The sequence below is a fragment of the Ovis canadensis genome, chromosome 1, assembly GCF_042477335.2.
Source record: "Ovis canadensis isolate MfBH-ARS-UI-01 breed Bighorn chromosome 1, ARS-UI_OviCan_v2, whole genome shotgun sequence".
In the NCBI taxonomy this organism is placed as follows: domain Eukaryota; kingdom Metazoa; phylum Chordata; class Mammalia; order Artiodactyla; family Bovidae; genus Ovis; species Ovis canadensis.
Window position 1 is genome coordinate 206,981,808 of NC_091245.1, and position 24,242 is coordinate 207,006,049.

A 24,242-nucleotide genomic window follows, 5' to 3' on the forward strand; every position below is an offset into this window, starting at 1 on the left:
CCTTCTTTTGTAGCATAACCACACGCTGACTTCTGGGTTATTGCCAGGTTCCTTATTCTGTGTAGTGGTATCATCCTCACAGGTTACCTCTGAGTCAGCTCTAACCAGATCTTCTTGCATACTAATTGAACCTGCTCTTTCACCCTGTTTTGGTTTGAGGGTTTGATTGTCTTTTGGGTGCTCAGCTCTCAATCTTAGAAGCAATGGTTTCAGTCCCCCTCACTTCTTTAAAAGCAGAACTTCCTATAGGGTTTTTGCTGTGAGTCATGCTCAGGCCTTTGGTAATGGGCCAGCAAGGAATGGATGCAGGCAAAACAGTGAGACCCAACATTTTTTCAGCCTTGACATCTCCCTCCAGGGTTAGGGCCCAGGAGTCACCCTACTGTGTCCAAGAAGGCATGGAACCCAGATCATTAACCTAGAAATACAACGTAGCTGGAAGGGCTACATGACTTTTTTTGTAGTGGAAATTTTCAAGTACACAAAAAAGTAGGTTGACTAGTACAAGGGACTCCCATGTGTCTATAGCTCAGTTCCAACAACCATTAACTTTCTGCCTTTCTTGTTTCACCTGGCTCGTTTCCCCATGCATGCACTCCACTCCTCTGCTATTACTATCTGTGGATCTGTTCTGGGTTCCCTGATATGGCAGCATCACCCCTTCTTCACCATTTTCTTCTACAGTAGACATGCCCATCTTCCATTATAACAGTAGAGTCTTTGGCGGGTGGGGGGTATGATAACTTGTTATTACAATAAAGGCTTTGAATTATAAGCTGCAACTTGACCATCCAGCCTTCTGAAATTTTCAGCATCTGAAAGAAGCCAGGCAGACTTATGATCAGAGCACCAGATTTCAGCTATTTCTTTCTTATTTCTTTTTTTACTTTGGAGGTTTTGTTCCCTGATTACCTTGAGTAGAAGCTGTATAGACTGAAAAACAAGCTGCAATTTGGAGATTTTTCAGCAAAGTTCTTTGCAGGCAACTAAAGGATTTGATAGTCATAGCTGGACAGCCATTATTCTAGCACCATGTGGACTGGAATATGTGGACTGGAAGGTGCTAAGACACAGGCTTTGGAGCCAGATGGAACTGGATTCAAATCTTGGCTCTAACAACTACCAACTGTGTGATACTAGTCAAGTTTCTTAGCCTTTCTGAATGTATCCTCTCATCTATAAAATGGATAATAATGATTCCTACCTCACAAACGTCCCTGGGAAGATGAATGAACCTGATGTATAGTAAGGACTTAGTGAGTGCCTGGAACGTAGTAGGTGGTCAGAGCTTAGAAGCTATTAATAATATCCATTCATTTCAGTAATTTTCCAGCCATCTGGTATTGACTTATGTGTTATATTTATGGATCTCTTCTCCAAATCTATTTGGACCTATTACTCACATCTTTCCTCCAACATTGCAAGCGTTTTAAGAACAGTTCTGAAGGTGTGATGCAGCATGCCAAATCCGGGGCAGCTGTGACCACCACAGGATGCCTGGGGAGCATCCATTGGTAAAGTTCCCTAAGCCCAGAAAACTTGCACTATTCTTAATAAATTAGGTGCTGGACTTAGAAAAAAGTCAACAGAGATTTTCTGGCCAAGTTTTCCTATTTCTGTATTTGGCTAAAGTCAGACAGGTTCAATCAACCAAATGAGGTCTCTGAGCTCGGGCAGGACAAGCACAGCCATTTTTCTCTGTATGTGTTGGCTGCAGCTAGATTCTGGAGCCAGACTGCTTGAGTTTGAAGCCTGGCTCTTCTCTTTCCTACCCGGGTCACCTTGGGCCATTGTGTCTCCACTCCTCTTTTGTAAAACACCTCCCTACATTAAAGGTTCATTGTGAAGAGTTAAAGGAATAGTTAATGTAAACATTCAGAACTGTACTTAGCATATGGTAGGCTCTCAGTGAATGTTTTTGTTGATATCACAGAGGTGGTGGGGTAAATTCTGGGCTGCAGAATGTTTCCTAGGTTCAATCTTCAGTGGCTGAGCAGTTCTACTTCTTATATTCATCCTGCAAATATTTATTGATTTCCTACCATGCCACACTGCTCTGAGTTCTGGACACAGGAGTGAACAAACCAGTCCAAGGAATTAGCATTGTAACCTTCTTTGAGTGATGGTGACCAATGCCTCTATCTGGGCCTTTGCTGTTTTGAATAAGCGCACTGGGTATTTGTCCCTAAGTTCTTCTAAATAACCCTGCTTGATTTATATCATTTTATTCCCATATCATTATCCCAAAACAACAATCATGTGTTGTTAAGTACCTAATATGTGCTGTGTACTCTTAAAGAGCAGCTGAAAAAGAGCTGGTGCATGCCAACAAGTGTCTGTGGATAATACGGGCAGCAGGCAGTAGATAGCTGATCACAACACAGTCAAGTTCATGTTTTGGTTGGAAAAGGCATAGAGTGTTATGGGAGCTCAGATGAGGGGCATCAAAATAAAATGGTGGAGTCAGAGAAAGTTTCCTGAAGTAGATGAACTCTAAAGGGTGGTTTGGAGTTAGTTCCAGAGTAGTGTGGGTACATGGGGAGGGGTGAGGAGGTAAGGGGAGGGTTGATGAGGGAAGGATGGGGCTTTCTAGGCAGAGAGAGCGAGTAGAGAAGGTATGGAGGCTCAAAGCTATCTGATTGTTTGGAGAACTACAAAGGAGTCATTAGTGCAGTTACAGCAGAGGACAGGGTGACAGAGTGAGCGAGGAGGAGGCACAGTGTGAGCCAGGTAGTGAAAGACCTTTTGTGCATTTCTCAGGAGTTTGAACTTCCTCCTGAAGACAGCAGGGAGTCAAGAAAGGCTCTGAGGCTCTGAAGTGATAAAGACATGAATAGACATCATGATGAAATTGCTGCTTCATCCGCAGTGTGGAGCATGACTTGAAGGAGAGTTTAAAGGAAATCAAGGAGACCAGCTGTCCCAGTCAGAAAGCACCAAGGTCTGAACACACGGTGACAAGGAGGTGGTAGGGAAGGGCTCAGTGTTCCAAAGGTATTAAGAAGGAGGTGTGTTCTGTGGGACTTGGTGAATGATTGACTGGGTGGGAAACAGGGGCTTTAAGCTTGTTGAAATCTTATAAACCACTGTAAATTAGGAGACTGTCACGTTTTCGTCATCTGGGGTCATCATGATTCCTTGTGTTACTATGAAAAGCTAAACCAGCACAAATGTGGTAGCTTGGATGCTCAACATGGTCGGTAAGGGTGTGAGTGGGCCTTCTGTCGTGAGGCCTTTGAGGACATGGCAGTCCTCTGTCTTGACTCATGTCAGTGTCGTTCACACAGTTCCAGCCAAGCAGATCACTGCATCCCCTAGTTCACTGGTTCATTTATTCTTTTATCTTACTGGCCAAATATTTATGGAATGCCTGCTAAGTGATCTCATGGAGCTTATGTAACGGTGGGCATGGGTGGAAGAAGAAGGAATCATATATTAAAGTAAAGAAAGAAAATACTTTCAGATAGAGGTAAGTGGTTTTAAAAAATGAAAACAGAGTGAGGGAGAGGGCCTGGGAGGTTGGCTAAGAGCTTTGCCCTGGGAGGAACATCCCAGGGAAGGGTGCCGAGATAGCAGCTAGTTTGGTTGCTCACCTGGATTACTGCAGTCGCTCCGTAACTGGTCTCCTTGCTTTCCCTATTCTCTGCCATTTTCGACACCACAGCTGAAGCAGTCCTTTCAAAAATATGAATGAGATCCTCTCCTCAAAACCCTTCTGCACACCCCATGTCATAATGAGTAAAAGACAAAGCGCCCGCAATGGCAGCAAGGCCCTCCCTGGTCAGACCCTCTTCTTTCCTCTGATCATGTTTCCTCCTTTCCTCCCTGCTTCCTCTGCTGCAGCCCCAGTGGCTTCCTCCTGCTGCCTGAACATGTCAAACATGCTCCCATCTTTCTGCCAAGTGCTGCATGGTTGTCCTTCACTTTAGGTTTTGGCTCTTGTGTCATGTTGGTGGCCTCTGCCTGGCATAAAGCAGAATTCCAGACTCAAAAGAAAGCAGGTCTTCAACATAAAGCATACTCTTTGCACAAACAGTTTAGGCATCATGAGTCATTCTTTTTTAAAAAAAATTTTTTGGGGGGTTGCTCTGGGTCTTCACTGCAGTGCTCAGGCTTCTCGTTGAAGTGGCTTCTCTTGTGGAGCACGGGCTCTAGGCATGCAGGCTCAGTAGTTGCAGCTTGAGGGCTCTAGAGCACAGGCTCAGTAGTTGTGTCTCCTGGGCTTAGGTGCTCCATGGAATGTGGAATCTTCTCAGACCAGGGATTGAACCCATAACCCCTGCACTGGCAGGCAGATTCTTATCCACTATACCACCAGGGAAGTCCCTTGAGTCATTCTAATTAAGGATGATAGGAACCCTCCTGACTTTCCCAGGTGCCAGCCATGGACCAGCCTTGCAAACAGACCTTTCTAAGGACGATAGTCTCAGGCTGCTATGCTCACTTTTCTGCACAGCACTGCTAGCACCTTCCCAGTGAGCTCTTCTCTCACCGCCCTCTTTAAAAAAGCAGCTCCTCCACCAGCACTCCCCGCCCTCCTCTCCCTGTTTACTTTTTCTCCATAGCACTCATCACTGACTAAGATACTATATAGTCTACATATTTGTTTATTGCCTGCATCTCCTACTAAAATGTAAGCTTCGTGAGGGGAGGGATTTTTGCCTGGTTTGTTTACTCCCAAACCCCCAGCACCTGGACAGTGCTTGGTACATGGCAGGTACTCAATAATATATGATGAATAATTAAAAACAGGAAAACGTGGCACATGTGGTTAGAACAAAACAAGCTGTGCCGAAAGAGGTAGGAGATGCGGTTGCTGAGCTAATGAGTTGAGAGCAGACAGGGACCTTGTGGGCTGCAGGAAACAGCTTAGACAAACATATTTCTTAAGTCTCATGATCTCTCCATAGGATTGCCCAAACCAGATCTTTACCATTTTCTCAACCTCAACTCATTCTCCTCTCTCCTTGGGGCAACATGTCTATCTCTTTTCCTTTTCATTTAGTTGACAGGATAATTCAGTCTCCAATTCTGTCCAGTGTAACACTTCATGCTCTTCTGCCCTAGAATTTATCACAGTTGTAATAAGTTAATTATTACATTAATAATAATTAATAATAATAGTTAATAATTCATTTAGTATCTGAGTTCTCCACTGAACTGAAAAATCCTATCTTGTTAATGCTATATCCTCAGTGCCTAACCCAGAACTCAACAAATATCTGAACGAATGACTTCCTTTTCTTCAGAGTGCAGATGACGCTGGACTAGGCTAGGCCTCCTGGGGACCTTGAACCACCCCAGCGCTTTCCCATGCTCTCAGCCTAAAACCTGATCACCACTTATTTCTCTAACCTCTCCCCAGATTTGAAGCACACAGTGCCAGGCAAATCCCGGCCTCTCCATGACTCAGTTTCTGATGCTTGGCTGTGGATGCTCACTTTGCAGGAGTCCTTGGAAAAGGCCCAGCTGCTTGCAGTAATTGGGGACCAGCTTATCCAAAGCCACCATTATGCAGTGGACTCCATCAGACCCAGGTGTGCAGAGCTCAGGCACCTTTGTGATGACTTCATCAATGAAAACAAAAAGAAACATGACATTTTAGAAAAGTCCTTGGAGTTGCATAGAAGGTTGGACAAGGTGAGCAAAACTAAGCCGTGACCATAATGTGTGCAAAATGTCCTGTGAAGAAGTCTTAATCATATTTGCCCTCCCTACCCTCATTATTGTTGAGAGGATAAAGTGCTTCATGTGGAACAGCACTCAAGAGGCATTAAAAACTGTACCAATCTGAAGTTATAGAAGTACTGAAGGTGAAAAATGCCCTAGCCATCCACCACACCCCATTTGAATGAAAAAAAGTCCACATCTTCTGTGTGGACTCAGACTTAAAGTGTGTTTTGACCTGACCCATCCTTTCTTGATGCCCCATCAAGTGTACAGAGAATGAAGCACTATAGTTGCAAAGTGCTTCTCCTCATTAAAGGCATCAGATTGTGAATCCTTTTGAAGAAGCCTAAGTAATAATGACCATTATACACTCCTACTATATATCGAGTACCTACTGTGTTTCTACTAGGAGCATAATTGCATCATCTATTTAATCCTTAATATAACCTGTGAGGAAGATAATAATGGCCTCATTTAAGAGATAGAAATTGATATTCAACATAGTTGAATGGGTCGATGAGTCACAGCATTTAGTACATAAGGTGAGCGTGCTATAATTGCAGATTTCCTGATGGACCACTCTGCAGACTCTGATTCAGTAAGTCTGGGATGATGCCCAAAAATCAATATTTTCATCAAGTGTCCAGGTGATTTGATGCAGGTGGTACCTAGACAACACTGAGGAACCCTGGAATAAAAGGTTGCCCAAGACCACACATGGGGTAAATAGGGGATTGCAGATTTCGGGTCAGGGTGGCCAAATTCCAAGACTCAGACTCCTTAGACTAGACTGCAACTCTGTATGCAGAGTGCTCCCGGGGAGGGGGTGCCTCCGCCCACACCCCACTGCCCTTCAGTGGTGATCTCTGAGGCAGGTGGCCAGTCAGCAGGGGCTTTGACTTCTGGAGCATTCCCTATCAGCTGTTCCAGCCAACACAGGGCTCATACCATGAGTCAGCATGCTCCATTCCCACAGTTGTTTCTCTCTGATAGCTGGGAGCACCCGCCCAGGCTGTTTACATCATCCCATTGCCACAGGGATTTTAGTGTCAAGGAAATACAGCTGCTCCAGAAGCAAGTGGCTCAGAAGGGCCTGGAGCACAGCCTGCTCTGTGTGCTGTGCTCTTAGCAAGATTAGCTAGCTGCTGTTTCCCTCACTCCATTTCTGCTCCAGACATAATAGCCTAATGCAATCTGTGGAGGGTGTGTGTGTGTGTGTGTGTCTGTGTGTGTCTGTGTGTGTCTGTGTGTGTCTGTGTGTCAGGGAACAAGTAGCTGCTGTGACTCTGCAGAAGACCCGATCCTAGTATTTTCTGCAGATACAGGCATGATTTTAAAGAGAAAGTTTTCATAGTATGTATCAAAGCAAATTTCATATTATTTTGAAAATTCAAAAATATCAGAAGGAGGAGGAAAACAATTATTCATGGATACTACTTACATTCCACTCCCCTCCTCATCCCCACACAATGGGAATCATCCATTTTAATATATCTTTATATGATTTCTTTGTAATTCTAAAAGTAGTACACATTCGGTGTAGGTAATTTAAGGGAAAAGTCAAGACAAACTTAAGTTGCCTATAATTTTCCCACTTAGAGATAACTACTTCGGAGCTCCCTTTGGATCTTTTTTTGTCTGTACAGTTATTTTACATACCTCTTTAGGTCACGCAATAAATGGTAATGCAGATGTACTTGCAAGGGTAGCTTCTTTTCATATAAATATTTAGACAAGGGCCCTTGTTTGTTTAAGTTTTTTAAAAATCAAATTGTTAGAATTCTCTACCTATGTGATTTCATCCCAACATTCTGGAAAGTTTAAGTACTGCTGTTCTGAGTCAAGAGTTTTGCATCCTTAGATTCTTCCCTTGGAAAGACAAATAGAAATGTGGACAGAGGAAAATGGTATTCTTGTTAAAGGAGACATTCCCTCTATCAGGAGGGCATGGAGGGCCCAGGTCTGAAGCCTCATTTTTCACACTGTGCTCTTGTAACCAATTAAGATGCAAGAAAAGTGGCCTAGAGATTAGACCCAAAAAGCCATTTGTGGTATTTTTCAATGGTTAGACCAAACATAGAAACAACTCAACTCTCACCTCTTAGAGATGTGGCAACTATTGTCAGTGGAGAAGAATGTTTATGTGATTTATTTTTTGATTAAGTAACTTTCCTAAAAAGTCTGCAGATATAAAATTGATTTGGCCTTGTCCACCTCATGGTTTTATTTTTGGACCTCTAAACTTGATCCTGGATGACATTACATCTCATGATGATTGCCTGTTGTCTCAGAATCCTTGTGGACCCCATATGAGCTTGGACCTCCTGAGGATGGTGGTGGCTGAGCTCTGGGCTGGCTAACTGCACAGGGCACTGTGTTTCTTTCCAAAAGGTCAGCCAGTGGTGTGAAGCAGGAGTCTACCTCTTGGCTTCCCAAGCTGTAGACAAGTGCCAGTCCCGAGAGGGTGTTGACATTGCCTTGAATGACATTGAGACATTCCTGGGCACAGCAAAGGAGTACCAGTTGCCCAGCTCCAAGGACTTTTACAACCAGTATGAGTTGATGCTCACTCTTGATATAAAGGTAATTTTTCTGAGTTATTTTGATCTGTGGTTGGGAAAAGGATGTGGGGGCACATTGCATGTTGCCCAAGCAAATTTATGTTGAATGTACTGAGCAGATTAACCAGCTCTCAAGTGGCCTCTTAGACTCCTGGTCTGTGCTTCCTGGAAAACTGACCCTTCATGTCTTGATTTAAATAACTTTCATTCTCTGTCATTCATTTCTCTGCAAATACTTATGAGCATCTCTGACATATCATGCTCTGTGCTAAAGGCCAAGGACACAGTTATGAGCAGAAATAGATGTGGTTCCATCCTTCACTGAACTTACAGTTTATGTACAGGAGAGGCTGACATTAATAAATATCAAATACAAAACACAAAAATGTATTGCAAACTAAGATAAGTGCTTAAGAGGATGTATTCAGGGTTCTATCGGGTATAAAACAGAGGAACTTGACCTGGACTGAGGGTCAGGGAAGTTCCCTGGGAAGATTCACTTGAGCCAAGGCCCGGAAAATGAATAGAGAAGATGGGAGAGGCTTTCCAGATTGAAGGATCAGCATGTGCAAGGTTTCAGGGCTGAAGGGAGCCTGGCACAAGTTCAGAACCCCAAATTCAGAACAACTGGAGTACAGAACACAAAGGGTGTTTGGGGTGAGATTAGAGAGGGGTACATGAGCTGGGGCTTTGTGGGGCCTATGAAGGAGTTTGGTCTTTATTCTGAGAAACACTGAAGGATTTAAGAAGGAGAATAACTGGATCAGATTTGCATTTCGAGAGGAGCACTTGTTCTGCGAAGCCAACAGAATTATAGACAATACACTTTCCTCTTAGGGCCATATCACCTTGTATGTGCTTCTTCTGAAGGGGTTTTTTTAAACCTCTTTTGAGTTACAGACCCTTTTGAGAATCTGATACACATATTTTTAAGGTTCTGTACTCAGAATGATTGAATGGAACTTGACGTAGGTACTGTTTACAAAGATATGGGCAGAATTTAGGAAACCCAATATGGATGGTGAAGCACCCTGGACTAGCAAGAAATAGGGAACAGTTACCACCACTAAGCCTGAAAGACAAATGGGAACTCAAGAAGCACTATAGCTGTGGCTGTAAGAGAGATAGCCCGTAAGACCTGTGGCCTTGGGCAGAGGCCACAGCTGGTGGGGAAATATATAGCCCTACTTTTCTCTCCCTCTCAGATTTCCTAGTGGTTCATCTCACTAAAAGCCCATGGGCCTCTAGTGAGCCCATTTGATGGCGACTGTAGAGGTCAGCTTCCTGGGACACAGAGCAGTGTAGAGAAGATGTAATGGGGGAACAAACAAGGAATGCCCAGTATGTATAGCTTTTATGATTAATTTTAAGGGAACACCTTGAAGGATATCCATGGATCCAGGCTAAGATCCTTTACTCCAAAATGATACATAGCAAACTGTATTCTAGTTTTTTATTTTTAATGTCTGTCTTATTTATTATACTGGAAGCTGCAGTGAGGCAAGAGCCTCACCCACCTCTGTGTTCCTGTGCCTAGCCTGTGCCTGGTATCTTACAGTCCATGTTTGTTGAACAAACGGACAGGCAGATGGCAAGTGGGCTAAGTACAGTGAGGGCAGCTTGGTGTGGGGTTGTGCCTCAGTGATAGTCTTTCCCTGACTCTTCCTGGTGGGTTTTGGTGTTAAGATATAGCCTTAAAGCGGTGTTGGGGGTAGTTAGGCTGGTCCCCTTTCCCCAACACAGGGACCCTTCTACTTCCCTACAGAGAGGACAAAGAGAAGGTGCATCTAGCATCTGTGCTATATTGTAGACCCAGGATTTGGTAGCCTCAGATCGTATTCCCAAAGCAGAACAGTCTCATTTAGCTCCACGTCCATTAGCTGCACAAACAAGTTTATCAGGTCAACCAGGGAGACTTGTGGCCACAGATGCCATTTTGGCCAACACCAGCAAACGTTATAGCCACATCTCCCACCAGAAAATGAGTGAAACTTAAAAAACCACTTCCAAGAAATAGGCAGAAACAAGGAGGAAGGAGGAGGCCAGAGAGAAATTTAATTTTAAAACCCAAAATGGACCCTCCAAGTCCCCCAAACCCATCTTTTTCTTCTTTTGGTTTGGAGTAAAATTCTAGATGTTAATATTCAGATATCCTATTCTGTCAGAGAGTTTTATCCACTGAGGAGTAATGACTTGGTTGTCAAAATGAGTATTCTATAGATATAGAAATAATCCTTGTTATATGCATATACACACATTGGTACAGATACATGTATCTTCTTAGTTGGACAGTTGGTTCCAGGCATAGAAACAAGACCCCTAGTATCAATGAGCACACCCACCTCTGATATCTTAGTTTCTAATACCATTCTCCAGTTAAAGAGAACTGGGCTCCTTGGAGAAATGGCCATATCTAAGACTGGGAAAGGAAATGTACAAAATGATCCTAGAGAGGGTTATCAAGATTGCAGAATAGGGGGATGCGAAGTTCAACTCTCCCAAAAAACACATCAAGATTACATCGACACGTGCAACAGTTCTCACTGAAAACAAATGAGACTGGTAGAAAGACACTTATACGACCAAAGCTATAAGAACGATCCATATGGAATTAGGTCAGGACCACACCCCTGGGAGAGGACACAAAAAAGGAGGGGGATTACACAGGCCTTTTAGGGAGTGAGCAATTTGAACCACATATGGGCACCCCAGCCCTGGGATCTGCAACAAGGAAGATGAGTCCCTTTAGTTGGTTTGAAAACTGAAACAAGGTAGATGAAGCACATTGAAATTCCCCAGGATTCTGGCTAGTTTCCTGTGTCTGCACCAATGACTGACTCAGCCCAAGCTAAGTGCTCACTTGGCAGTTCTTGCTCTGTGGTGCAGCTTGACACTAGGGCAAGAGCTGCCACAGCTTTTGGAAGAGTACAGTTGTGGGGGTTGGGGTGTGGAGCTGGCTCAGACCTGGCACAGCACCCAAACTGGGGTGAGGGCAGCCGTTACGGGTGCTCATGGAGGAGGCAGATCCAGAGTAGTTTAAATTCTGACTTATGTGCTGGAACCACTCCAGCACACACCCCAGTCCACACCAGGTGCCCACTCTCACTCCTCTTGTTCCAGCACTGCTTCCCTCTGGGGCAATTCTGGGGAAAGGGGGAGAGCACACAGAATAGAATCACCTCAGACCCAACTCTCAGGGCCTCTGTTCCAGCAATCTGAGATTAGACCCCTCACCCAATAGGGCAGGGATAGCCACTGAGCTGAGGGGAAGTCTGAGTCATACCTGGCTCTGGCTTCAGCCCCTCCATCTCCAGCCCATAACCTACCAAGGTGCTAGCTGCCAGCACACCCTAAGGAAAGATATGACTTGTGTTCATGTCAGATCCAGCTCTCCCACCAAAGCCACTGGGCACATGCAGACTATCTAGGGATGTTCCCACACAAGGACACCCCTTCAAGACCAGGATAGAGAACTGTTTCACCTAATTTCATAAAGACAGAAAAAGTTAAGCAGAATAAAAAGACCGTAAAAGTTGTTTGTTTCAAATGAAAGAACAAGAAAAAAAAAACCTGAAAAAACAACTAATGAAACAGAGATAAATAATTTACCAGATGAATAGTTCAAAGTGTTGGTAATAAGAATGCTAACTGAACTAGGGAAAAGAATAGGTGAACACAGTGGAAATATTAACAAGGAACTAAGAAATATAAAAAAGAACCAGTCAGAACTTAAGAATACAATAACTGAAATGAAAAACACACTAGAAGGAATTAACAGCAGACCAGGTGAAACAGAAGAATACACAAGTGGTCTGGAAGACAGAATAATGGAAACTACCCAATCAGAATAGCAGAAAGAAAACAAATTTTAAAAATGGAATAGATTAAGGGACCCCTGCAAAGAGTCGGACACGACTGAGCGACTGAACTGAACTGAACTGAACTGGAACAACATTAAGCATACCAGCATTTGCATTATAGAGGCCCCAGAAGGAAAAAAGAGAGAGAGACAGAGGAGTCAAAAATATATTTGATGAAATTATAACTGAAAACTTCCCAAACCCGAGTAAGGAAACAGATAACCAGGTACAAGAAGCACAGAGCAGCCCACACCAGATGAACCCAAAGAGACCCACACTAGGTGTAATTAAAATGACGAAAGTTGAAGATAAAGAGAGTTCTAAAGGCAACAAGAGGGGGAGAAAAAAAGAGCTATATACAAGGGAACCCCCATAAGGCTATCAGCTGATTTTTCTGCAGAAACTTTGCAGTCCAGAGTGAGTGGCTATGATATATTTAAAATGCTGAAAGAAAAAAACCTACAATGTATGATACTCTACACAGTAAGATTACCTTTTAGAATTGAATGAGAGATAACTTATTAGATGAGCAAAAACTAAAAGAGTTCATCAATACTAAATAAATGTTAAAAGAGATGATCCAAAGTGGAAAGAAAATGCTACAAGAAGTAAGAATCTATAGGAAAGGAAAAATTCCAATAGTAAAAGCAAATATGTAGTGAAGGCTGTGGATGAACCACTTAACTAAGCTGGCAGGAAGATTAAAAGATAAAAAATCATAAAATTAAACATAACTACAGTGAACAGTGAAGAGATACTCATGAAGATGTAAAATACACATCAAAAACACAAAACATGAGGGAGGGGCAGTAAAAAAGTGTAGCTATTTTAGAATGTGTTTTAATTTAAATGAGTACCAGTTTGAAACAAATGAATATAGTTACAGATAAACATATATGAACTCCATAATAACCACAAATCAAAACCCACAACAGATATACAAAAATCAGAGAGAGAGGAACACAAGCATTCCACTAAAGAAAATCATGAAACCACGAGTTAAGAAACTAAAAGAAGGAAAGGACAGACAACAGCTACAAAAACCAGAAAACAAGTAACAAAATGGCAGGAAGTATAAAACTATCAATAATTATTTATATGTCAGTGGAATAAATTCTCCAGTCAAAAGACAGAGAATGGCTGATTGGATTAAAAAAGAATACCTTTCTATATGTGACTTACAAGGGACTCACTTCAGAGCTAAAGACACACAGACTGAAAGTGAGAGGATGGTAGAAGATACTTTGTACAAATGGAAACAGCAATAAAGAGAAGGTAGTAATATCAGACAAAATGGACTTTAAAACAAAGTCTGTAACAAAGGACAAAGAAGAGTATTATTTAATGATAAAGGGATCAATACAAGAATATACAAGGGGTATAACTCTTATTAACATGTATGCACCTAGTATAGGAAAACCTAAATCTATAAAGCAAATATTAACTGACTTAATGGGAAGCTTCCCAGTGGCTCAGTGGTAAATAATTTGCCTGCAATGCAGGAGATGCAGGAGACATGGATTTAATCCCTGGGTCAGAAAGATCCCCTGGAGGAGGAAATGACGATCTTTCCCAGCATCAGGGTCTTTTCAAATGAGTCAGTTCTTCACATCAGGTAGCGAAGTACTGGAGTTTCAGCTTCAGCATTAGTCCTTCTCATGGAATATCCAGTGTTGATTTCCTTTAGGATTGACTGATTTGATCTCCTTGCTGTCCAAGGGACTCTCAAAAGTCTTCTCCAACACCGCAATTCGGAAGTATCAATTCTTTGGCACTCAGCCTTCATTATGGTCCAACTCTCATGACTACAAACCATACAAACCATAGCTTTGACTATATAGACTTTTGTTGGCAAAGCTGTCTAGATTTGTCATAGCTTTCCTTCCAAGGAGCAATCTTCTTTTAATTTCATGGCTGCAGTCACTGTCTGCAGTGACTTTGGAGCCCAAGAAAATAAAATCAGTCAGTGTTTCCACTATTTCTCCTTATATTTGCCATGAAGTAACTTATACTTAGAACTGGACATGGAACAATGTTCCGTGAACATGAACATCATTCAAAATTGGGAAAGGAGTACATCTATTCATCGCCTCCACTGTATAATCATAAGGGATTGCTACCTATTTTTATAAATCAAGTTTTATCAGAACACAGTTGCTCACTTTCATTTATGTGTTATCTATCATCTATGACTGCTTTTGTGCTAAAATAGCCAAGTTTGGCAGATTCATCAGAGACTAGAGGATCTGCAAAGCCTGAAATATTTGCTGTTTGGTCCTTTTCAAAAAAATTGCCAATCTGTAGTCTAGATCAAAACTTTTCAATAGAAATATAATGTAAACCATGCATGTAATTCAAGATTTTCTGGTAGCTGCATTTAAAAAAATAGAAACAAATTAAATCAATTTTAATAATGTTTTCTTCTACCTTTGTGCAAATATTTCAACATAAATCACTGTTGTATAATTAACTATATTTTAATGAGATATTTTATGTTCTTTTTTCAAGTAAATGTTCAAAATCCAGTGTGTATTTAAACAATGCAGCTCAAATCAGACTAGCCACATTCCAGGTGCTCACTAACCACATGTGGCCAGTGGGTACTGGATAGACAGTTCAGGTCTGCCTTCAGATCCTCCAAGGAATGAGGCCAGACTCAGATTTTAGTGCAGAGGTCAGCCTTGACAGGGCCTTAGGCTATAGGGGAAGAGTTGTTCCATAGCTAACATTCCAAACCTCAGGATCTTTGCTCTTTCCTCAGAAGATGGTTCAGCATAGAAAAGACAAATTTACTTTTTCCAGTTGCCAAATGTGGCAACCTCCCTAGATGTGTGCTGAGCCTGTACTTTTGAAATGTGGCATCCTCAGACCACCCTGCATGGGTTATGGTGGTTCGACTCTTCTGAGTCCCTCCTTTGGTGGTTAAAATCATTCACAAGATGGATGTCAGAGTCAGCATGACAAAGAGAAAGCTACCCACTTCCATGACCCACCAGAATTGAAGGGACATCATGCTGAAAGAAACGTATTTCAGCTGGATTCAGGCCTTGGGGAAACCCAGGTGAAACAGTTCTGGTTTCTTGTTCTCCTGAATCTCTGCCTTAGGGAACATAGTCCCTTGTGAGAACATGTTTGAGTTCCATCTTTCTCCTGGTACTTCATCAGTTTATTTCTTTCCTAACTTATATAGAGAGAAGAGGTCTTGCAGAATAAAATTTAAATGTATATCCTTTTCATCACACATCCTTGAGGTTCCCTTGATCCTGCCTCAAAATTTAGCTACCCCTTCCCCTACAATACTTATAGTCTTTTCTCCACCAGGGCGTTTATTCAGGTTACATTTCTCATTTTGGAATCATTCTTTTGTAAGTTGGCATGTGACATCCTTTTCTATCATGAATGGATTTGGCTTAGTGAGCATTTACCTGCTCAGCATATATTAACTCATAGTCAACAAAAGAGTCCGAAGTACTTGCAGTAATTGGATGCAATCTCAAAAATGACAGAATGATCTCTGCTTGTTTCCGAGGCAAACCATTCAGTTTTACAGTAATCCAAGTCTATGCCCTGACCAGTAATGCTGAAGAAGCTGAAGTTGTATGGTTCTATGAGACCTTCTAGAACTAACACCCAAAAAAGATGTCCTTTTCATGATAGCGGACTGGAATGCAAAAGTAGGAAGTCAAGAAATACCTAGAGTAACAGGCTAATTTGGCCTTGGAGTATAGAATGAAGCAGGGCAAAGGCTAATAGAGTTTTGCCAAGAGAACGCACTGGTCATAGCAAACACCCTCTTCCAACAACACAAGAGAAGACTCTACGCGTGGACATCACCAGATGGTCAACACTGAAATCAGATTGATTATATTCTTTGCAGCCAAAGATGGAGAAGCTCTATACAGTCAGCAAAAACAAGACCGGGAGCTGGCTGTGGCTCAGATCATGAACTCCTTATTGCCAAATTCAGACTTAAATTGAAGACAGTAGGGAAAACCACCAGACCATTAAGGTATGACATAAATCAAATCCCTTATGATTATACAGTGGAAGTGAGAAATAGATTCAAGGGATTATATCTGATACACAGAGTGCCTGAAGAACTATGGACGGAGGTTTGTGACATTGTACAGGAGGCAGGGATCAAGACCATCCCCAAGAAAAAGAAATGCAAAAGGCCAAATGGTTGTCTGAGGAGCACTTACAAATAGCCGTGATAAGAAGAGAAGTGAAAGGCAAAGGAGAAAAGGAAAGATACACCCATTTGAATGCAGAGTTCCAAAGAATAGCAAGGAGAAATAGGAAAGCCTTCGTCGGTGATCAGTGCAAAGAAATAGAGGAAAACAACAGAATGGGAAAGACTAGAGATCTCTTCAAGAAAATTAGAGATACCAAGGGAATGTTTCATGAAAAGATGGGCACAATAAAGGACAGAAATGGTATGGACCTCACAGAAGCAGAAGATATTAAGAAGAGGTAGCAAGAATACACAGAAGAACTATACAAAAAAGATCTTCATGACCCAGATAATCACAATGGTGTGATCACTCACCTAGAGCCAGACATCCTGGAATGCCAAGTCAAGTGGGTCTTAGGAAGCATCACTATGAACAAAGCTAGTGGAAGCGATGGAATTCCAGTTGAGCTATTTCAAATCCTAAAAGATGATGCTGTGAAAGTGTTGCACTCAATATACCAGCAAATTTGGAAAACTCAGCAGTGGCCACAGGACTGGAAAGGTCATTTTTCATTCAAAAAGTTTTCATTCCAATCCCAAAGAAAAGCAATGCCAAAGAACGCTCAACTACCTCACAATTGTACTCATCTCACACACTAGCAAAGTAATGCACAAAATTCTCCAAGCCAGGCTTCAACAGTACATGAACCATGAACTTCCAGATGTTCAAAGTGGATTTAGAAAAGGCAGAGGAACCAGAGATCAAATTGCCAACATCTGTTGGATCATTGAAAAAGCGAGAGAATTTCAGAAAAGCATCTCCTTCTGCTTTATTGACTATGCCAAAGCCTTTGACTATGTGGATCACAACAAACTGTGGAAAATTCTTTGAGAGATGGGAATACCAGACCACCTGACCTGCCTCCTGAGAAATCTGTATGCAGGTGAGGAAGCAGCAGTTAGAACTGCACATGGAACAATAGACTGGTTCCAAATCGGGAAAGGAGTACGTCAAGTCTGTATATTGTCACCCTGCTTATTTAACTTATATGCAGAGTACATCATGAGAAATGCTGGACTGGATGAAGCACAAGCTGGAATCAAGATTGCCGGGAGAAATATTAATAACCTCAGATATGCAGATATGCCATATGCCACCCTTATGGCAGAAAGCAAAGAACTAAAGAGCCTCTTGATGAAAGTGAAAGAGGAGAATGAAAAAGTTGGCTTAAAGCTCAACATTCAGAAAACGAAGATCATGGCATCTGGTCCCATCACTTCATGGCAAATAGATGGGGATACAGTGGAAACAGTGGCTGACTTTATTTTTGGGGGCTCCAAAATCACTGCAGATGGTGACTGCAGCCATGAAATTAAAAGACACTTGCTCCTTGGAAGGAAAGTTATGGCCAATCTAGGCAGCATATTAAAAAGCAGAGACATTACTTTGCCAACCAAGGTCCATCTAGTCAAAGCTTTGGTTTTTCCAATAGTCATGTATGGATGTGAAAGTTGGACTATAAAGAAAGCTGAGTGCCAAATAGTTGATGCTTTTGAACTGTCGTATTGGAGACGACTCTTGTGAGTCCCTTGGACTGCAAGGAGATCCAACCTGTCCATCCTAAATTAAATCAGTCCTGAATATTCATTGGAAGGACTGATTTTGAAGCTGAAACTACAATTTTTGGCCACCTCATGCAAAGAACTGACTCATTTGAAAAGACCCTGATGCTGGGAAAGATTGAAGGTGGGAGGAGAAGGGGAAGACAGAGGATGAGATGATTGGATAGCATCACCGACTCAATGGGCATGAGTTTGAGTAAGCTCTGGGAGTTGTTGATATAGACAGGGAAGCCTGGCCTGCTGCAGTCCATCAAGTGGCAAAGAGTCGGACATGACTGAGTGACTGAACTGAGCTGAGCTGAACTGAACCACTCGGTGCCTGGCAGTGTTCCAGGTGCTGGAGATACAGTGGTGAAAAGAATACAACCACTGACAATCAAGTGGGAGGTACAGGCTCTTAGAAGCACAATTCTGTACAAGGCAAGATATGCAATGACCTGCATATGGATGCTCAGAGAAGAGGGGAAGATGGGAGAAAGGGAATGCCTCCTGTTCTCAGATTCAGTACAGAGCCACCAGCTCATGATCTACTTTTTATTCTCATAGGCTAAAGCCCAGAAAGTCTTGCAGAAGCTGAGCGACGTGCAGGAAATATTTCACAAGAGACAAATGAGTCTGATGAAACTGGCAGCCAGACAGACTCGCCCAGTGCAACCCGTGGCCCCCCATCCTGAGTCCTCCCCAAAATGGGTGTCACCAAAAATCAGCCAGCCCTCCACCTTGGGTGAGTTATTTGGGGAAGGAAGTTTTGTGGCTTTATGTTTCATCCATGCTCATGAGGATTTAGATTATGCTTGTTTAAGATGCATAATGGTCACTGTTTCAATAGATATTATATAAGATATGGAATAGTACAGGCATTGAAGACTGATACATTTATGTAATATTGAATGCCTGGATGCCAGGAGAAGTTCACAGTCTAGTAGAAGAACAATATAAATGCAAGAAGAGCATTAGCATAAAATAAGCTTCATTAAAAACCTTTAAAAGGCCAACAAGATTCTGTTAGCAAAAGAGTGGTAAAATTGGTTCTTTGAAAAAAATAAAAAGATGAGTCCTTACATCAATCTTCCATGGTCTTGATTACTATAGCCTACTAATAAGACTTGAGATTAGGTAGTATAAGTCTTTCAACTTTGTTATTTTTCAAGATTGTTTCGGCTATTTTAGGTCCTCTTCATTTCCATATAAATTGTAAAATCACCTTTCAGTTTCTTCTGGGATGAATATGTAGATCACTGAATGAGTATATAGTTCAGTTTGGGGAGAACTTTTATCTCACCAATGTTGAATCTTTCAACTTATAAATGTTATAATGTTCCATTTATTTAGGTCTTCTTTAATTTTCCTCAACAATATAGTAGTTTTGAGTGTAAAGATCTTAGATATGTCATGTTTTAAAAAAGCCGTATGATAAATGGAATTTACCATATATAACTATTATCAATAGGAATATATTTCTGTATAGAAATGTAATCATATCATCTGTAAATAAGGACAATTTTACTTCTGTTTTAGTCTTTATGCTTTTTTTCCCCTTGCCCTATGATAATGGCTGGAACATTTAGTAGAACATTGAATAGAAGTGGTAAGATCAGACATCCATGATTTTTCCCAATTTGTAGGGAAAAACTTATTGTTCACCTTGAAGTATATGTTAGCAGTAAGTTTTTCACAGACGTACTTTATGAGATTGAGAAAGTTCCCTTCTATTCCAGTTTGTTAAGAGTTTTATCATGAATGATTGTTGGATTTTTCAGATGCTCTGTTTGGTGCATATAGTTAGTTACTAGTAGTTGCTCAGTGGAGAAGGCAATGGCACCCCACTCCAGTACTCTTGCCTAGAAAATCCCAAGGATGGAGGAGCCTGGTGGGCTGCAGTCCATGGGGTCGCAAAGAGTCAGACATGACTGAGCGACGTTACTTTCACTTTTCACTTTCATGCATTGGAGAAGGAAATGGCAACCCACTCCAGTGTTCTTGCCTGGAGAATCCCAGGGACGGGGGAGCCTGGTGGGCTGCCATCTATGGGGTCACACAGAGTCGGACATGACTGAAGCAACTTAGCAGCAGCAGCAGTTGCTCAGTAGTGTCCGACTCTTTGCGACCTCATGGACTATGGCCCTCCAGGCTCCTCTATCCATGGAATTCTCCAGGCAAGAATACTGGAGTGATTTGCCATTTCCTTCTCCAGGAGATCTTCCCAACTTAGGGACTGAAATTGCCTCACTTATGTCTCCTGCATTGGCAGGCAGGTTCTTGACCACTAGTGTCACGTGGGAAGCGCTATGTATGATTTTTCTCCTTTATTGGTTTATATGGTGGATTACAGTGATTTATTTTTATATGTTAAAAGAATCATGCATTCTAGGTAAACACTGTTGGATATTTTTATATAATATATATATATAATTTGTTACCACATGTATTTTGAAACTGTTATTAAGCATACACAGATTCATAATTATTTTATCTTGAAGATATATTGGCCCTTTTATGATGATGAAATATCACTCTTTCCCTTCTTATCTTTAGTAATAGGCCCTATATTGAAGTCTACTTTGTCAGATATTAATATTGCCATTCCAGCTTTTTATGCTTAATGTTTACATGATACACTTTTTCCATTCTTCTATTTCTGACTTTATTTTTAACATATATTTCTTATAGACAGCTTTACTTGGGTCTCCCCTTTTAAAAACATTATGTTAACTTCTATCTTCTAATTAGTGTTTAATTGATTTTACATAATATATAATTATTGATATAGTTGGATTTAGAGCTACTATTTCATTATTTCTTTTCTATTTGTCTCATATTTTTTTTATTCCTCTTATCTCCTTTCCTGACTTTTTTCAGGTTAGCCATTTTTTTAGTATTCTGTTTTAATTCCTCTACTGACTTTTTACATACATACACACATACCTTTTTGCATTGTTTTTCCCCCAGTGTTTCTTGTAGGTATTACCATGTGTGTCCCTAATTTCTCACAATCTACTTTGAGTTAATATTGTAGCACATTGTGTAAATACAGGAAATTTGCAACAGTATAGTTGCATATGCCATTTAATCATCTTCTGTGCTATTCTTATCCTAAATATTATGTCAGTATATGTTACATACCCCAAGATTGTGTTATAATTTTTGCTTTAAACAGGCATATATCTTTCAACAAAATTTGGAGAAAGGACAAAAAAAAGGAACAAATATATAGACAATTTTATATTTACTTCCTATTCATCATTTCTGATGTTCTTTATTCCTTATTGAATTACCATCCTGTATTTTGTCTCTTCTGGCTGAAATCCTTCCTTTGGCATTTCTTGTTTTACAGGTCTGTTTGCAACAAATTCTTTCAGGTTTTATTTATCTGAAAATTATGGGGTCTTTTGGTAACTCTCCATTTAATACAATTTACAGTCCCCTGTCTCCTACCACATATTAAGCTTTTTAGAATAAAAAAGTTAGTAACAGTTTAGTGTTATAACTTTAGTGTTTAGTTCACTAAATTCAGTTTTGTGAATTTCTTTCCAAAATTTTTCCACACACACACATACGTACACATGTACACTCAGACACACTTATGCATGCACACCCCAGATACACACAGACATGCACACACAGAGACGTCCTTCTTGGATGGTTAGAAACAGGGCTTGGTTCTCCTGACCTCTTATATAGGTCACTTTCCCAAAATTAATTATACTCCTTTATATGACTTTGCTTCCCTCATTATTATTATTATTTTTTTTTTGGATTTCCCTCATTATTTTAAAGGACATATATTTGTTACAAATAAACAAAGCACAATGATAGATTGTTTCTCAGCTTTTCAAACACAAGACTTCACAGTAATTAATGATCCTAGGATCCACAGATCTTTGACACGTCTGAACAGGTACTGTGGACTTTGGTCAGGCGACTTGCTTATTTTGTATAATGCTCCTGTGCTTTTGTTTTGGAGATTAACCACTGAGTGTGGACTCTAGCTGGCTGATAACAGGATTTTCAAACACATTCAGCTGATCCCTTAGTAACTGAGTCCATGCCATGATAAAGTATTATATTTCACAGTGGAAGGAACATGGTCAGGGCCACTTAGAGGTGGGAGCTGGAATCTCAGCTCTGACTCTTGGTAGCCAAGTGTCTTGGGTACTTTGAACCTCTCTGAAGTACACAAGGAACCTGAAAACATTCTTTCGTGGCTATGTGTGCCCATTTATGTCTGACTCTTTGCGACCTCGTGGGCTGCAGCCAGTCAGACTCCTCTGTCCATGGAGTTTTCTAGGCAGGAATACTGGAGTGGTTTGCCATTTCCTACTCCTGGGGATCTTGCCAACACAGGGATTGAAACTGCATCTTCCGTGTCTCTTGCATTGGCAGACGGATTCTTTACCACCGTAAAGAATTACCTGGGAAGCCCCTTTCAGTGGCTATAATAGTAGCTAAAATATACTGAGTGCTTACCAAGACCTAAACACTTTGTGCATATTAAATCACTAAGGCCTCATACATACATACATACATGCTGTTCAGTTCAGTTAGTAGCTCAGTCATGTCCGACTCTTTGTGACCCCATGAATCGCAGCACACCAGGCCTCCCTGTCCATCACCAACTCCTGGAGTCCACCCAAACTCATGTGTATCGAGTCGGTGATGCCATCCAGCCATCTCATCCTCTGTCGTCCCCTTCTCCTCCTGCCCCCAATCCCTCCCAGCATCAGAGTCTTTTCCAATGAGTCAACTCTTTGCATGAGGTGGCCAAAGTACTTAAGTTTCAGCTTTAGCATCACTCCTTCCAAAGAATACACAGGACTGATCTCCTTTAGAATGGACTGGTTGGATCTTCTTGCAGTCCAAGGGATTCTCAAGAGTCTCCTCCAACACCACAGTTCAAAAGCATCAATTCTTCAGAGCTTAGCTTTCTTCACAGTCTGACTCTTACATCCATACATGACCACTGGAAAAAACCATAGCCTTGACTAGATGGACCTTTGTTGGCAAAGTAATGTCTCTGGTTTTGAATATCCTGTCTAGGTTGGTCATAACTTTCCTTCCAAGGAGTAAGCGTCTTTTAATTTCATGGCTGCAATCACCATCTGCAGTGATTTTGAATAAAGTCTAACACTATTTCCACTGTTTCCCCATCTAGTTCCCATGAAGTGATGGGACCAGACGCCATGATCTTCGATTTCTGAATGTTGAGCTTTAAGCCAACTTTTTCACTCTTTTCTTTCACTTTCATCAAGAGGCTTTTCAGTTCCTCTTCACTTTCTGCCATAAGAGTGGTGTCATCTGCATATCTGAGGTTATTGATATTTCTCCCAGCAATCTTGATTCCAGCTTGTGCTTCTTCCAGCCCAGCATTTCTCATGATGTACTCTGCATATAAGTTAAATAAGCAGGGTGACAATATACAGCCTTGACGGACTCCTTTTCCCACTCGCAACCAGTCTGTTGTTCCATGTCCAGTTCTAACTGTTGCTTCCTGACCTGCATATAGGTTTCTCAAGAAGCTGGTCAAGTGGTCTGGTATTCCCATCTCTTTCAGAATTTTCCACAGTTTGTTCTGATCCACACAGTCAAAGGCTTTGGCATAGTCAATAAAGCAGAAATAGATGTTTTTCTGAAACTCTCTTGCTTTCTTGATGATCCAGCAGATGTTGGCAATTTGATCTCTGGTTCCTCTGCCATTTCTAAAACCAGCATGAACATCAGGAAGTTCACAGTTCATGTATTGCTGAAGCCTGGCTTGGAGAATTTTGAGCATTACTTTACTAGCATGCGAGATGAGTGCAATTGTGCGGTAGTTTGAGCATTCTTTGGCATTGCCTTTCTTTGGGATTGGAATGAAAACTGACCTTTTCCAGTCCTGTGGCCACTGCTGAGTTTTCCAAATTTGCTGGCATATGGAGGGCAGCACTTTCACAGCATCATCTTTCAGGATTTGAAATAGCTCAACTGGAATTCCATCACCTCCACTTGCTTTGTTCGTAGTGATGCTTTCTAAGGCCCACTTGACTTCACATTCCAGGATGTCTGGCTCTAGGTGAGTGATCACACCATCGCGATTATCTTGGTCATAAAGATCCTTTTTGTACAGTTCTTCCATGTATTCTTGCCACCTCTTCTTAATATCTTCTGCTTCTGTTAGGTCCATACCATTTCTGTCTTTTATTGAGCCCGTCTTTATTCCCCACTTTGCAGATGAATAAGCTAAAGCCATTATCTTCACTACCTCCACCATAGTTTGGCCCCAGGTAAATAACAGGGAGGGAACACAGCCTTACCCATCAACAGAAAATTGGATTAAAGATTTACTGAGCATGGCACTGCCCATCAGAACAACCCAGT

At 41.4% G+C, this 24,242-nt stretch overlaps 1 protein-coding gene across 1 annotated transcript in view; it reads left to right on the top strand.

Annotated features, from left to right (window-relative positions):
* Positions 1–24,242, top strand: part of MCF2L2 (MCF.2 cell line derived transforming sequence-like 2) — a 280,069-nt gene that overhangs the window by 123,340 nt on the left and 132,487 nt on the right. Inside the window, exons 11-13 of the mRNA XM_069594515.1 lie at positions 5,449–5,640; positions 8,062–8,253; positions 18,435–18,612. Coding sequence (XP_069450616.1) covers positions 5,449–5,640; positions 8,062–8,253; positions 18,435–18,612 — 562 coding nt within the window. The remainder of the gene's footprint in view (positions 1–5,448; positions 5,641–8,061; positions 8,254–18,434; positions 18,613–24,242) is intronic.